This window comes from Ochotona princeps, chromosome 21 (genome assembly GCF_030435755.1).
Source record: "Ochotona princeps isolate mOchPri1 chromosome 21, mOchPri1.hap1, whole genome shotgun sequence".
In the NCBI taxonomy this organism is placed as follows: domain Eukaryota; kingdom Metazoa; phylum Chordata; class Mammalia; order Lagomorpha; family Ochotonidae; genus Ochotona; species Ochotona princeps.
The window spans coordinates 24,543,068-24,557,477 of record NC_080852.1 but is presented as its reverse complement, the minus strand read 5'-3'; the positions used below and the strand labels follow the sequence as shown (position 1 = coordinate 24,557,477).

Genomic DNA, 14,410 nt, shown 5'->3' with positions numbered 1-14,410 from the left:
AGAGAGAGGGAGAAAGAGATGAGAGCGGAAGATAGAGAAAATGAATGAATAAATAAATACCTTCCATTGGCTGGTTCACTCCTCTAATGGCCCAAATGGCCAGGGCTGGCCCAGGCCAAAGTCAACAGACTGGAACTCCATTTGGTCTCCTATGTGAAGCACCTAGGTGTTGGCTTTTAGACTGAAGTCCCAGCTATTGCAGTCATGTGGAGAGTGAATCATGGATGAAACATCTCTGTCTTTCCTTCACTCTATGTAACTGCCCTTCAAATAAATTTTTTTTAGAGATTTATTAATTTTTATTGGGGCCATCCTCTACTGCTTTCCCAGGTCACAAGCAGGGAGCTGGATGGGAAGCAGGTCAGCTGTGACATCCACCGGCACCCATATTGGATCCTGGTACAAACAACACGAGAAATTAGCCACTAGACTATCGTACTGGGCCCTCAAATAAAATCTTTAGAAGCATAAAACATTATGAAAAAACTGTATGGGGGCATCCCTGTATATATCAGGTGGGAGGGGGAATGGATGGAAGCTGCAAATTGAATTACTGCTGAGATTAAGAATATCTTTTACAAACTTGTTCTATTACAAAGTTATTCTATAAAATATTTACTGAACTTGTCTCGGGCATGAAATATTAAAAAACTAACAAACAAACAAAACACCAAGCGACTCATTAAGAGAGACACTTGAGAACTTACAGATACTGAATAGTACGTCTAAATTCTCACACTGGCTTCCAATATTTCTTTTAAAATTAATGAGGGGTGACATTTGGTACAGTGGTTAAAATGATGATGGTTCAAGTCCTGGGTGCTTCACTTCTCATAGAGCTGCATGTTTATGGTCTGGGAAAGTGGCAGCGGATGGCCCAAGCCTTTGACATCCTGCACACATATGGGAGACCTAGAAAAAGCTCCTGGTTCCTAGCTTCAAACTGGCTCAGTTCTGGCCTTTGAGGCTATTTGTGAGGTGAATCAGCAGATAAAAGATCTTTGTCTCTCCTTCTAATTTTAATGTTCAAGTAAAGATAAATGAATCTTCAAAAAAATGAAAATAATATTAGAGCCTGAGGTTGCAGTGTGGTGGATGGGTTAAGCCACTGACTGGGATGCCAGGATTCGAAATAGTCACCAGCTGAAGTCCTGGTTGTTTTGCCTTCAATCCAGTTTCCTATTGTTTCAGACATCTGGGAAATAAACAAGAGGATGGAAGCTCTGTTTCTTATTCTCTGTGTAACTCTTTCAAATTAATAAATCTTTAAAAAACAAAATAAAATAAATTCATATTAGTAAGATGCACAAAACAGTATTTTTCCCAGTCTCATGTCTTTGTTTTTTGTTTTACACATAAATAATTGGTTTTAATTCACATACATTAAAAAAAAAATTAAAGTGGGTCCAGCGTGGTAGCCTAATGGCTAAAGTCCTCACCTTTCATGTGCCAGGATCATATGGGCGCCAGCTTGTGTCCTGGCTGCTCCACTTCCCATCTGGTTCCCTGCTTGTGGCCTGGGATAGCAGCAGAGGACGGCCCAAAGCTTTGGGACCCTGCACCCATGCGGAAGACCTGGAAGAAGCTTTTGGCTCTTGGCTTCTAATTGGTTCAGCTCTGGCCGTTGCAGCCACCTTGGGGAGTGAACCAGTGGATGGAAGATCTTTCTGTCTCTCTCACCCTCTGTATATCTGCCTTTTTAAGCCAAATAAATAAATTTGAAAAAAAAATTACTTAAGTAATAATTCATTTGGGTCTTCTCGTACAGCACAAAATTCATCCAAGGGAGTTGGATGATTTGGGGGCCAGCGACTCTTCTCGCACATACAAGCTAGACTATTTCAAATTTCACTGACACACCTGAATCAGCAGGCTGGAGCATGCCGACCAGGGCGGGCATAAGCTGTAACTCAAATGTTCTTGGGCCTTGACAGTGGCTGCAGGCTGAGGGCTCAGTGACATCTGATGTAAAGCAAGTTAAGAAGAGTGGCTCTTCACTGCAGGAATGCTTTTTCATGAGCCTTTGTGTGCCTGCAGCACGCTGGTCACAGCAGCGCTGAGTAGCAGAAAATAAAGCCAGAGTGAAGGAGTGTGGGAAAGCTCCAGAGTTTGCAAGCAATGGCAGTGGACCCTCCAGACACGGGGAAGGCACTCTCCAACAGCTGCTCTCCGTGCACTACCAGTGACTACGGCACAGCAAGCCCACAATCACTTTCAAATGCAGGGATCATGTTCTTTTCTAACAAAGGTTGTTTGGACACGGAAAAAATTTTTTTTCACCCAAAGATAGGAATTAACTTTTCTCCCCAGGGTTCAAAAAAACTGAAATTTTTATCGTTCTTGATTTTAAACAAACCACATATTTGTTGAAAATAATTCAAACAGCATAACATACAAAGGATCTAAGTCTTCTGCGATCCTCCCCCTGAAATAATCACCTGGTTTAGTATGTATTTTTATGTTATTTTCACATTCATATATAAGTATAAACATACTTTTGGGTTTTCTTTAAGCTTTTTAAAATTAATTAATTAATTTTTAATTGGAAAGTCAGATATACAGGGAGGAGGAAACACAGAGGAAGATCTTTCGTCTATTAATTCACTCCCTAAGTAACTGCAACAGCTGGAGCTACACCGAGCCAAAGCCAGGAGCCCGCAGTCTTTTCCATGTCTTCCACGTGGGCGCAGGGCCCCAGGCTTTGGGCCGTCCTCAACTGCTTTCCCAGCCTGCAGGCAGGGAGCTGGATGGGAAGTGGAGCAGCTGGGATTAGAACCAGTGCCCATGTGGGATCCCGGGGCAGTTAAGGTGAGGTCCTTAGCCACTAGGCTAACGTGCCAGGCCCTGGGTTTTCTTTGTTCTTTTCTTTTTTGGGGACGTGGTGTTTCTAAATAATAATGGGAATATGCCCCATTCTCAACCTGCTCATTATCAGCTTATCTGTTTCCCACATCTTTGGAAAGTTTTCTTCTTTTTTTTTTAAAAAAAATATTTATTTGAAAGAGAGAGAAAAGAAATGACAGAGATAGAGACCTCCCATTCACTGCTTGGCTCCCCAGATAGCCTCCACACCCGAAGCTGTTGGACTTAGACGTTTTATGTTTCTGTTCTTTTTCTAACTTTGGGTTTGTACTCATTCCTACATTTTCTGGAGTAGGTTTTTCAAGACGTGTAACTCTTTTCTGTTTGGTTATTACTAACATACCTTTTCCAAGTTCAGACTGTCTTCAGTACGACTGTCTTCTGAATTATCTGTGTTCTTCTCATCATCCCCTTTATCTGCATTTGCAAATACGGAGGCTACTCGAACCACAGGCAGGGGTACGTCCCGAGGGACAAACCTAACTGAGCTGATGGGCATGGTCCATAGTTTAATTTTTTTAAAAGATTTGGTTTTGGCAGAATACCGTGATTCACAGACAAAAACATCCTCATCTCGAAAGTTTTCTGGGCATAATTTAAAGTATTCCTGTGGAGGACAAAACAAAAAAATCAAATGGGTAAATTTTTGAAGATCAGTCCACTAAAGCCAAAGCTAGACTCCCAACCAACCAGCAAAATGCACAAAAGTAAAACTGTTAAAAGACTTTCTGGCAGGTAACAATAAATAGTAAACAGCTAGAGAACTAGACATATTGGCTACAGAACATACTTATTAAATATACACCCTTTAACTTCTAATACAAATTGTCCCATTCAGTTTATCTTTTTTTTCCATTGAAAATACATTAATATTTCATATAGCTATAATGTTCCTTAAGTCTTTGGAAAGGGCTCATGTGCCTATTGACAGATATAGGGAAAGTACACTTTATTACCTAAAATCAATCTGACACTTTTTAATGATTATTTCTCAGAAAACATCATTTAAAAATTAAACTAGCAATACAAAAATTTTAAACTAATAGGCAGCTCAATTGTATGGGCAAGTATGCTTTCACAACATACTCAAGTTAACTTTTTAACAAATCTTTTTCATACAACCATACAGCTTTAAAAACAGTTTAAAACAGAGTTCCTAATTTTGTAAATATAGACTTTTGTGCTTCAATTTTATCCCCAGGGAAAAATAGGTACTTTTGGGACTAATGCATTTCTTACCTTGACAAACATGACCACACATTTGCCTAGAATTTTACTAACAGGAACTTTATTGTAATAATCACTCTTAAAAACCTCCTTTTCTAGAAATTTTCGTGTAGCCAGGTGGAATGTTTCATTTGGCCGATAAAACCAACAGCCATATAACCATTTTTCACCTCAAAGAGAGACAGAAAAGAAATACCATTAGCAGAAACCATGTATTTGTTGCAAAACAGTAAATAAATATTCCATCAAGATATTCTGCTACTGTATGAACTAGTGTTGTGTTTTTTTTTTTTAATATTTAGTTATTTATTCTGAAAGAGTTACAGAGAAAGGCAGGGAAAGACAGATTTTCCATCTGCTGGCTTACTCCCCAGATGGCCACAACAGCCACAACTGGCCAGGCTGAATCCAGGAGCTTCATCTAGTTCTTCCACACGGATGTCAGGGGCCCACATGCTTGGGGCCCCTGCATTTCCCACAGCATTAGCAGAGAGCAGTACTGGAAGCAGAGCAGCTGGAACACTAACTGGTACATTTATGGGATGCCAGTGTCTCAGGTGGTGGCTTTACCTGTAATGTCATGACACCAGCCCTAATGTTGTGCTTTTTAGAAGTTTCTTAATACAGTTATGTCAGAAGAAACAATAATTAAAAACAGTGAAGTGTACTGAGGTCTGAATAATGCCGCTTTCTTTCACATGAAGACATGAACAGGGTGAGGAACGCAGAGGCCTGATTTACTCAGGTCTTGTTGGTACGCAACAACTGCTCTATTTTCTCAAGGAAACATATAGACTGAGGATTCATTTTCAGAATAGGTGAAAGAATTAAAAAATACTTCACATCATGGGCAGCTGAAAGAACTGGAACTGACTGGATCATATTTCCACCTGTTTTGGGTTTCATTAACTTACTTATTCTCCATGTCTCAACTTAAAAAGATTTGTTCTAGGATACCTTTACAAAAGCAAATTCTAAGCTAATGCACTAGAGCGCCCTGTAATTTCTGTTTTGTTCCTCACTGGTGAGTTTTGCCAGGGACAAAAAACATGAATCCCTACTATCCTAACTAGAGTTTTGCTCAGTGTAGTTTTAATACTAATTAAATGAATGGAATTTCCACTACACGTTAAGAAGGAAGCTGTGTTTCCTTTGACTGAACTGCGATAGTACCTAACAGTACTAGATGTTTCATTCAGAGAATGTTTAAGTTCTCATCAATTTGTCCTTTGATTTCAAACCTACCTGCTGAATCTTCCCACAGTCTCTCAATACAGACTATATGTGGCTGCAGGTTGGCTTCTGCAGGTTCCACATAGACATAATCTCCAACATGGTACATGCTGTTCTTAAAGCTGCAGTCCTGGCTGTAAGTGCGATGTAAGCCCGAGAGGGCTGCAGCACCCGAGGAATCTTCACTCTTCTCAGCTTCTTAGGTTTAACAAAAAAGAAAGAAAATAAAAAAAGATACTTACTAAAAGGATGTCGGAATCAGATGCAGGATTGCAACAACACATACCAATAAATTTAATTCCTTTTGTGATACTAAAAGCAAAACATGTATGGTTTTCATATTCCCATAGACTCTACATAAAATTGCCTTTTTGAATGACAACCAACTCCTATGATCCTAAGAAATCCATAAACAGTTATCTACAGCACAAAAATAATCACATGCCCTAGAGTCATTTGGGAAGACACAAACATTCGGAAAATACAGTTACTTTTAAATTCACATATTCCTACTTAAAGTCTAATTCCTCTTCATTTTAATGTTTCTGACTTTTTTTCCCAAACAATTACTACATATATACAATACCATCAAATAGAATCCTACAACTGAGGAAACACAGACTTAAAAACTAAAAAGCATATCATGGAACATAATGAACAGAGATGTCTACATATATACTTACATCAGAAGTATTTCTCTTGAGATGAAATGCTTTCCAATCATCAATAAGATATGTTTTATTTCTAAAAAGATTTTTATTTATTTATTTTTAATGGAAAGTCAGATTTACAGAGAGAAGGAGAAACCTAGGGAAAGATCTTCCGTCTGCTGGTTCAGTCCCAAAGTGGCCAAAATGGCTGGAGCTGAGCCAATCTGAAGCTAGGAGCCAGGAGCTTCTCCTAGGTCTTCCAAATGGGTGCAGGGCCCCAAGGACTTGGACTGTCCTCTGCTGCTTTCCCAGGTCACAAGCTGGGAGCTGGATGGGAAGAGAAGCAGCTAAATGAACCAGCACCCATATTGGATCCTGGCGGATGCAAGGCAAGGACTTCAGCCATTAGGCTACTGTGCTGGGCTCAAAAAAGATCTTTCTTTTAATTAAAATAACACATGTGGATGGTCCCAGTACACAATCATTTATAAATACCACAGGCTTAAAAACTTCAGGGCTGTGGGCCCAGGCATGACTCCTGGCTTTGAATTGGATCAGCTCCAGCCGCTGTGGCTACTTGGGGAGGGAGCCAGCAGACGGACAATCTTTGTCTCTCCTTTTCTTTGTAAATCTGATTTTCCAATAAAAATAAGTAAATCTTAAAAAAAAGAAAAAGAACATTAAAAAAAATTCAGGGCTGGATCAGGTTGAAGCCAGGAGCCTGGAGCTCCTTCTGGGTCTCCCAAATGGGGGACTCAAGAGCTTGAGTCAACATCTGCTGCCTTCTATAATCACATTAGCAGGGAGCTGGGGCGGAAGCAGAGTAGCCCAGAACTTGAACTGGCATTCAAGTACAGGATGCAGGTAGCCTAAGCAGCAGCTTACGTTGCTGTGCCACAATGCCGTCCCTTAGAAAGAATCGCTTTAAGTGATTTACTTATTTGAGTGACAGAGAGAACACTCCTATGAGCTGGTTCACTTTCTATATGCCTGTAATAGCCTGGAAGCGAAGAATGCAATTCCCAAGTGTGTAACAGTAATCCAACTACGTAAGCCACTAGCACTGCTTCCTAAGGTGTGCATCAGCAGGAAGCAGGAAGGAGTCAGGGACCATATGCAGGCATAAATCCAGCATTCTGAAGAGAAGTACGCACTTCAAACGAGCAGGCTAAATGCCCATCTAGCACAGGTTTGAGTAGTTTTGTTTGCCTTTCTGGGGTGAAGATTTATCTGTTTCTTTGCTTCCTTAGGACACTTTCCTTCAAATGGGACAGTTAGGAATAAGCATATATTTAGAAGTTTTACAGTGCATATTCAAAATTGGTCTTCAAAAGACTGTATCAATTTAAGTTCCTCACTATGTGGTTACAAGGGGCTCTACGTACTCTAATCTTGACATTAACTTCAAAATAATGTTTGCCAGCCTACACGAAGAATGACATCTAGTACTAGTCAATCAAGTGAATCCCAACGACATACACAGAACGGAAACAGTATACATGAAAGGAAACAGTTCACTCCCAAAATTCTAGAGAACAGGCTGACAATACTACTAGGTCGCAAACGTGCTACCTAGAGAAAAAGAGGACTCAAAGCAAAGCACTGGGCCATGGAGGTCTGTTCTCAGGCCTAGCAGCTCAATCCAGCTGGATTTCAAATTGGCTGCAACCAGTAATATTTTCTTCCTCCTCTCCCTTTTTGAATAGGAGTATCTGTGATTGCTATCCTAAGCAGATCTCACCACTGTGCCCTAAAAACAGAGAACATCTTTTTTCCTCTTTCCCAGTTGTCTAGGTCCACAGATACAGAAGAGCTATCTCAGGATGGATCAGATCAAGAACCTCACCCACATACCTCATCTAAATGATTTGTGTCCTAACATTTCAAACTGTTTCTCTAATAACAACAATCAATAAAAACATTGTTTAATTTATAAGTATTTGTGTTTTTTCCCAGATTCTTGTTACTGATTTATAATTGAATTTCACTGTGTTCACAGAACACAATCTTTTTAAATTTGAAGTTTGTTTAATAACTTAGTGTAGGCCTACCACAGAAAACATGCATGCTTAAAAATAACACACATTCCAGTCACTTATTACAGTATCCAGCAAGTATAATAAATCCAGCTGGCCCACATGCTATTCAGCTTTTCTGTATCTACTGATTGTCTAGCTGCTCTACCAATGATAAAAAAACGAGTATTAATTTTATGATTGTTGAATTATCTATTTCTTTTTTGAATTCAGCTTTTTCTTTCATGTGTTTTGAGGCTGCATTGTTAAATATATGTACATTTATAAACATACATTGAAATGTATACATGTTTATAAATGTTCCTTTTATCCTTATAAAACATTCATTTGTCTCTAGAACTATTTGTTCTGAAAATGTATTGGCTGATATTATGACAGCCATATTCATTAATGTCAGAAAAACATCTATCCTCCGTCCTTTCCCTTTCAACTTGTGTGTCTCTGAGCCTACACTATCTCTAATCAACAGCACAGAGTTGAATCTTACCTTTTTTTTTTAAAGATTTATTTTTATTGTACAGTCAGATATACAGAGAGGAGGAGAGACAGAGAGGAAGATCTTCCATCCAATGATTCACTCCCTAAGTGACTGCAACGGCTGGAGCTGCACCGATCTGAAGCCAGGAGCCAGGAACTTCCTCCAGGTCTCCCACACGGTGCAGGGTCCCAAAGTTGGACCATATTCCCAGCCCACAAACAGGGAGCTGGATGGGAAGTGGGGCTGCCAGCATTAGAACCGGCACCCGTATGGGATCTCAGCACGTGGGAGGTGTGAACTTTAGCTGCTAGGCTTCTGCGCCAGGCCCGAATCTTACTTTCAAATCAAATCTCACAGATTGCGTATTTTGATCAGAGTGCTCAGCCTACTTGTATTTAATGTAACTGGGTAGTGTTGAATTGCTCCTCTTCTCCTACCTTGTACTGTCAAGTAAGCACTGAATTCCTGGGTTCACTTTTTGGGATATTAATCTGCTTTTGCAAGGCAGCCTAAGGCAACATGCGTCTTTAACATCACTATCTGCTTAATGCTGGTAATACTGAAACTTTGCTCCAACACAGTACCAATCTTTCTCTCTATGCTGGCAAATATACTTTTCTATAAATGTTATAAACATAACACTAGAGCGTGCTTGATTTGAACAATTTAAATTTTTAAAAAAGAAACTAAAGAGACATGAAAACACTATTATTTAATATTTATTGAAATATTTACCATTCCAATGCTCTTAGCCTTGTTCACGCATCCATGTCTTCATTGGGCATTATTCCCTTTATGCCTGAAGTTCTTCCTTCAGCTTTTTTATAGGGCAGGTCAGCAAGCAGTGAAATGTTTTCATTTATGTGGAAATGTCTTTAACTTCATTTTTAAAAACCAATTTTACTGTTTATACAAATTTGGGTTGAGTCTTTCAGCATGTCAAGTATCATTTCACTGCTTTCTGGCCTCCATTATTTTATATTGAGAAGCAGCACATTAATCCAATTGCTATCTTGCACATGATCAATTGTTTTGCTCCTTTCAAGATTTTTCTCTCAGTAGTTCAAGTATGACGCATTTAATGTTGTTCTCTCAGTGTTTGTCTACTTGAACTTATGCAGCCAGGTATAGCTTGCTCCACAAATTAATGTTCTTTATTAAATCTGAGATGTCAGACATTACATCTTCAAATATTTTCCTGTCTTTAATCTCTTTTCTAGGACTCCCATGATAGGAATACTAACTCTGACCTGGGGGGTGCTTTCATGTCTACAACTAAGAGCCTGCCAGTGTTGGGGTGGGGGGGTAGCTTTTCTTTCTGCCATGGGCCATTTGCATATGAATAGCATCATTCTGGAACATACAAAACAATCAACTTTTAAAAAATTAGCCTACTATAGATGCACTGAATTTCAAGTGTTAGTTTTGTCTGTTTGCTTTGGCAGGATCACATACAGAGTGATTTTGTGGGGCCTGTGGGTGAATGTTCCAGGATTTACCCTCTAATCTATACATGAGTTGGGAGGGTGTACTCAAAACTTCCTTTGGGTTTGCAGTACCCTAAGACAGTGCTCCTCTCCCGTCAACACTTCCAAGGCTCTCTGCTTCCCAGGACACCATGCCCTAGACGTACCAGTGCCTCGCGCCAGCAAAGCTGCAGGCTGCTTCCGTCCTTCTTGCATCAATCACTTGCAGCTCACAGATCCAAGGCTCCTCTCCTGCAAGCCCCTCACCAGCCCAACCACACAGCTGTCATTCTGAATGAACATACAAACTCGCCAAATCACTATTCTTTCCAACCAGGTTCCTGTCTCTTCTGCATATGCCATCCATTACAAGAATTTGCTACCAATAAACTTGTTTTGTTTTGTTTTTCAAAGGGAAAAAAAATGTAAGGATGATGTCTGATGCTATTAAAGACTAATACAACTTTTGGAAAGCTACATATTCCAGGAATCTGTGTGAATGTAAACTTAATCCAAAATGATTAACCTGCAATAAAAAGATCTCTTTATCAAAATATTTATGAATTTAGGCAATTGACTAAATAAACATAACATCTGTAGGTGGTTATGACAGAAACAAAACTTTCTTCCATTTATGTGCCTGAACCAAAAAACGTGGTTCAACTCAGCCTACCCAGAGTGTGTAAGAAGAAAGCCAGTAGGCAGCAGTATGACACGCTCACCTTGTGTATTAACTGGCTCTACTCCTAGAGGACCAGGATGCAACTATATCACTAGTCACCTTTTTTAAAAATTTTTATGAAAGTTTAGTAAAAATAATTTTTAAAATCCTTATATCTTGTTCTTTTATCAATTAAGGATGCTTAAGACTTTGTAAAACATTTGGATGTTTATGGGAAATAATATAATGCATTTCAAGATTACATTTTTATAGATAATATTAAATGGAATAGTAAAATACATATTACTCATTCCAAACACAGAAAACGGCAACAACCAACCAAAGTTCACAAAGTTATCACTAGTTTATGCTGGCTTTTACCAGTTCTAACACAAAGGTATTTTTATCGCATACTGAGTAAAGTCGGGGGCATAAACATGTTTTGTTCTTGATTGCATAAAATACTTAAACTATGCTTTCTTTTAAATATAGTTTAGATTTCCCCAGTGAGTATTCAATGAACAGACAGTATTTTTCAATTTTTTTGGATGGCAAGCTGGAAAAAAACAGGACAAGAAGTGACTGAGATCTTGAATTTAGGTTGCAGAATTATTTATGGGACCCAGGATTTTCCTATCTAAAAATGCTGCAGAACAGTGTATTGAAGGTGAAGGAGAAGAAAATCTAACTATAGTCTGGATCTTTTTGTGCCATAAGACAGCTATAGAAACTAAATTTTTCATGTGTTCAAAACTCAATCAGGTGTGTGTATGGTCCATTCGTGTCCAGCTTCAACACTTGCCGGATCCCATATGGGCCATGTTTCACCATAACCCCGCTTTCAGCACACTTGCTGTTGGCAGCTAAAGTTCTGAGCCTTCTTCGTTCCCAGAGTTAGAGTGATACTGCATGTTTCTTCCTTCACTCGCCCTCCATGGCTGGCTCGAGGGATGATAAGCACATTGCCAGGCAGATGAAGTACAGAGACCGTTTTCTGTCTCACTTAATTTCATGTTCAGCAGTGTATTAACCAGTTCAGGAAGAAGCTCTTTATCAGGTCCCTTGAAAAAGCACACATAGATCACCAAAGCTCTCTCAACCTCCACCCACTGGGCTGCGGTGTCCCCCTCGGCTGGGCGAACCTGCAGCTGAGCATGCACACACTGCTGGAGGAGCACACGGGCTTGTGGTGTCTGACCGCCGTTGGCCATGGCAGCATCACTAGTCACTTAATCTTACTTTATCTGATGACCAAATTAATACTAATAAAAGCACTTATATTTCATCCTATTTTGAAAAGCCCAATACCCTGAATTTTTATTCACATAAATAGGGCTTTGCTCCACAGCTGATTATGAAATTAAAACAATGTATAATACATCTTCATATTTAATAAAGTCAAAGAAAACCAACCTCTTTTTTCTTCTTCTCGCTTAAGTTTATCTTCTTCCATTTCTTTTGGTAATTTTTCCTTTTTTTCTTTCTCTACATCATTATGTAAATGTTTTGTGGTATAGCTGAGTGCTGGTGAAAGAAGGATCTCCCCATTTTTGCAGAGTTCATCACGGATCTTAATAAAGAACTGTTGAAGCTCCACAGCATCCTCATAGATTTCAGAATCTGTCCTATAACAGCATAAACAATATTCATCGATACATAAACATTCTTTTAAATACCTCAATTATATAAGTTATATTAAATACTTCTTTAACATTTCAAGTACATTTTAAAAATTAAGACAGATTCATATATTTTATCAGAAAGGCAGATTTACAGAGAGAAGGAGAGAAAGAGAAAGATCTTTCATCTGCTGGTTCACTCCCCAAATGGCCACAATGGTCAGAGCTAAACTGATCCAAAGCCAGGTGCTTCTTTCAGGTCTCCCAAGTGGGTATAGGGTCAAAAGATTTTGGACCGTCCTCCACTGCTTCCCAGGAAACAAGCAAAGAGCGGGATGGGAAGTAGAACAGCTCGGAGATGAACCAGATCCCATATGGGAAGCCGGCACTTGACCGGGTGTGTGGGGGGAGGGTTGGAGAGAGGGGAGAATTAGCCAATCAAGCCATTGCGCTGGGCCCAAGCATATTTTTGTAATGTGTACTTTTCTATAGTTCTTAGAAGCACATTTCAGAGAGGTCAGGACAGAACATGAGGTGTCACTTTTACCAGAGCCCCATGCCCACCAGTCTCCTTTTCCTCAAGGCTACATCCTCATAAAGCTCATGTAACAGAGAGCCATCTGTTGGCTCACTCCCAACATGGTTGCAACAGCCAGAGCCAATTTGATCTGAAACAAGGAGCCAGGAGTCTTCTCTGGGTCTCCCTTGTAGGTTCAGGGTCCCAAGGGTTTGGGACATCTTCTACTACTTTCCAGGCTGCAAGCGGGGAACTGGATGGGGAGTAGAGCAGCCAGGATATGGACCAGTGACCATATGGGTGAACGGCTCTGGAAGGTGGATAATTATTCTGTTGAGCCTGGGCCCTAGGTCCCCTAATTCCTATATAAAGTAGGAGTGTTTATCCTTAAAAAGAAAAAATGTCCTATAAAAGGCTGTATTTTAAATTTATGCTTCACATAATAGATTCTCATTTTTACTCCCCTCCTCCTCATTAGCCCCAACCTGCATCAGTTAAAACAGCATCTACCCAATTGTCTGGTCTGAAGCATCATTACCTCAATTACAAATGGTTTTGAAAACATACCGATTCATCCTTCTTGCCCTTTCTAATACTTCAAACATATGCTCTTGAAATAAATCAAGCCGCCGGTAGCGATTATTTTCAACATTTTTCCTAATTATGTCGAAAGTAAGGGGAGGTTTGTTTGGAAAGTTGGGATCCACCGCAGGAATTTCTGCTAGGGAGTCACTGTAGCATCTTCCCTCATCATCCTGATGGCTCATGACTGACACAAAAAGATTGTGGATAAGCTCTTGGATTAGTAAGGTCACATTCGGGACATGGGAGTCTTCATCTCCCTCCAGGTCTCTCCGAGTTTCAAGCAGGACTTTGTGTAAGACAAGGGCATCTTTGTAGATCAAAGACTCAGGCTCGTTGTATGTACAGGCGTTGTTAAACATCATGACAAAGTCTTCCACCATAGAGTCTACATCTTGGTACTTGTTGGCCATCATGTGACTTCGAATTTTTTCCATGTCCATGGGCTTTTTGATGGTGAGATAGTAGTCAGGCAGCTCCGATCTGGAGGGGAGTCTCAGAAATATGGCACTGAGGCGGCGGCCTCGCTTATCAGTGTAGTTCTTCACAGCTTCATAAACTTCATTTAGTTTCTGCTGCATTGGAGTCATGTACTTTGATTTTTTAGGAGAAATGCCACTCTTCCTACCTAGAGCAAGAGGTTTAACATTAAATAGATAAAATGTTATAAATGAACCTAAATTTGTACAGTTGGTAGCATATCCTTAGAAAGGAACAAATAAGTTGTAAGATAGAGTAATTAGCATGTCTTTAGTGAAATACAAAGAATTCTAAAACTGTTTTCATAAATCTTATTTTTGAGGGGACAGCAAGCACTACCATGTTCATACACCTGTGAATAAGGCAGAATAAAGCAATTAGTTAGAAAGCAGAATAAAGCAGCAATATGTTATATTCATTCCATCATCTCTGAAGTTCCTGAGAAGTGAGACTTTCATCACAGAAGAAGCAGAGAACAAGCTAAAAAAGTCATAGCCTGGAACCTCAAATGAAATAGCAAATGAATCATGATGCATTTTATTTTTAAATGAATGTGCACACACATGCACAAGCAGTTTTATAATTTTTTTTCTAAATAA

At 39.6% G+C, this 14,410-nt stretch overlaps 1 protein-coding gene, 1 non-coding gene and 1 pseudogene across 11 annotated transcripts in view; all 3 read right to left on the bottom strand.

Moving 5' to 3' along the window:
• The window catches only part of PBRM1 (polybromo 1), a 95,684-nt gene that overhangs the window by 25,861 nt on the left and 55,413 nt on the right, over positions 1-14,410 (bottom strand). For all 10 annotated transcript variants that reach the window (XM_058678646.1, XM_058678648.1, XM_058678651.1 and 7 more), the window contains 5 exons: positions 13,317-13,959; positions 12,027-12,238; positions 5,335-5,520; positions 4,102-4,259; positions 3,206-3,469 (listed from right to left, as the gene is read on the bottom strand). In XM_058678646.1, the coding sequence (XP_058534629.1) occupies positions 3,206-3,469; positions 4,102-4,259; positions 5,335-5,520; positions 12,027-12,238; positions 13,317-13,959 (1,463 nt within the window). The remainder of the gene's footprint in view (positions 1-3,205; positions 3,470-4,101; positions 4,260-5,334; positions 5,521-12,026; positions 12,239-13,316; positions 13,960-14,410) is intronic.
• On the bottom strand, positions 2,091-2,226 carry LOC118760351 (small nucleolar RNA SNORA71). Its single transcript, XR_004996735.2, has one exon. It is a non-coding gene; the product is annotated as a small nucleolar RNA SNORA71 (small nucleolar RNA).
• Positions 10,801-11,972, bottom strand: LOC101520977 (D-aminoacyl-tRNA deacylase 2-like; annotated as a pseudogene).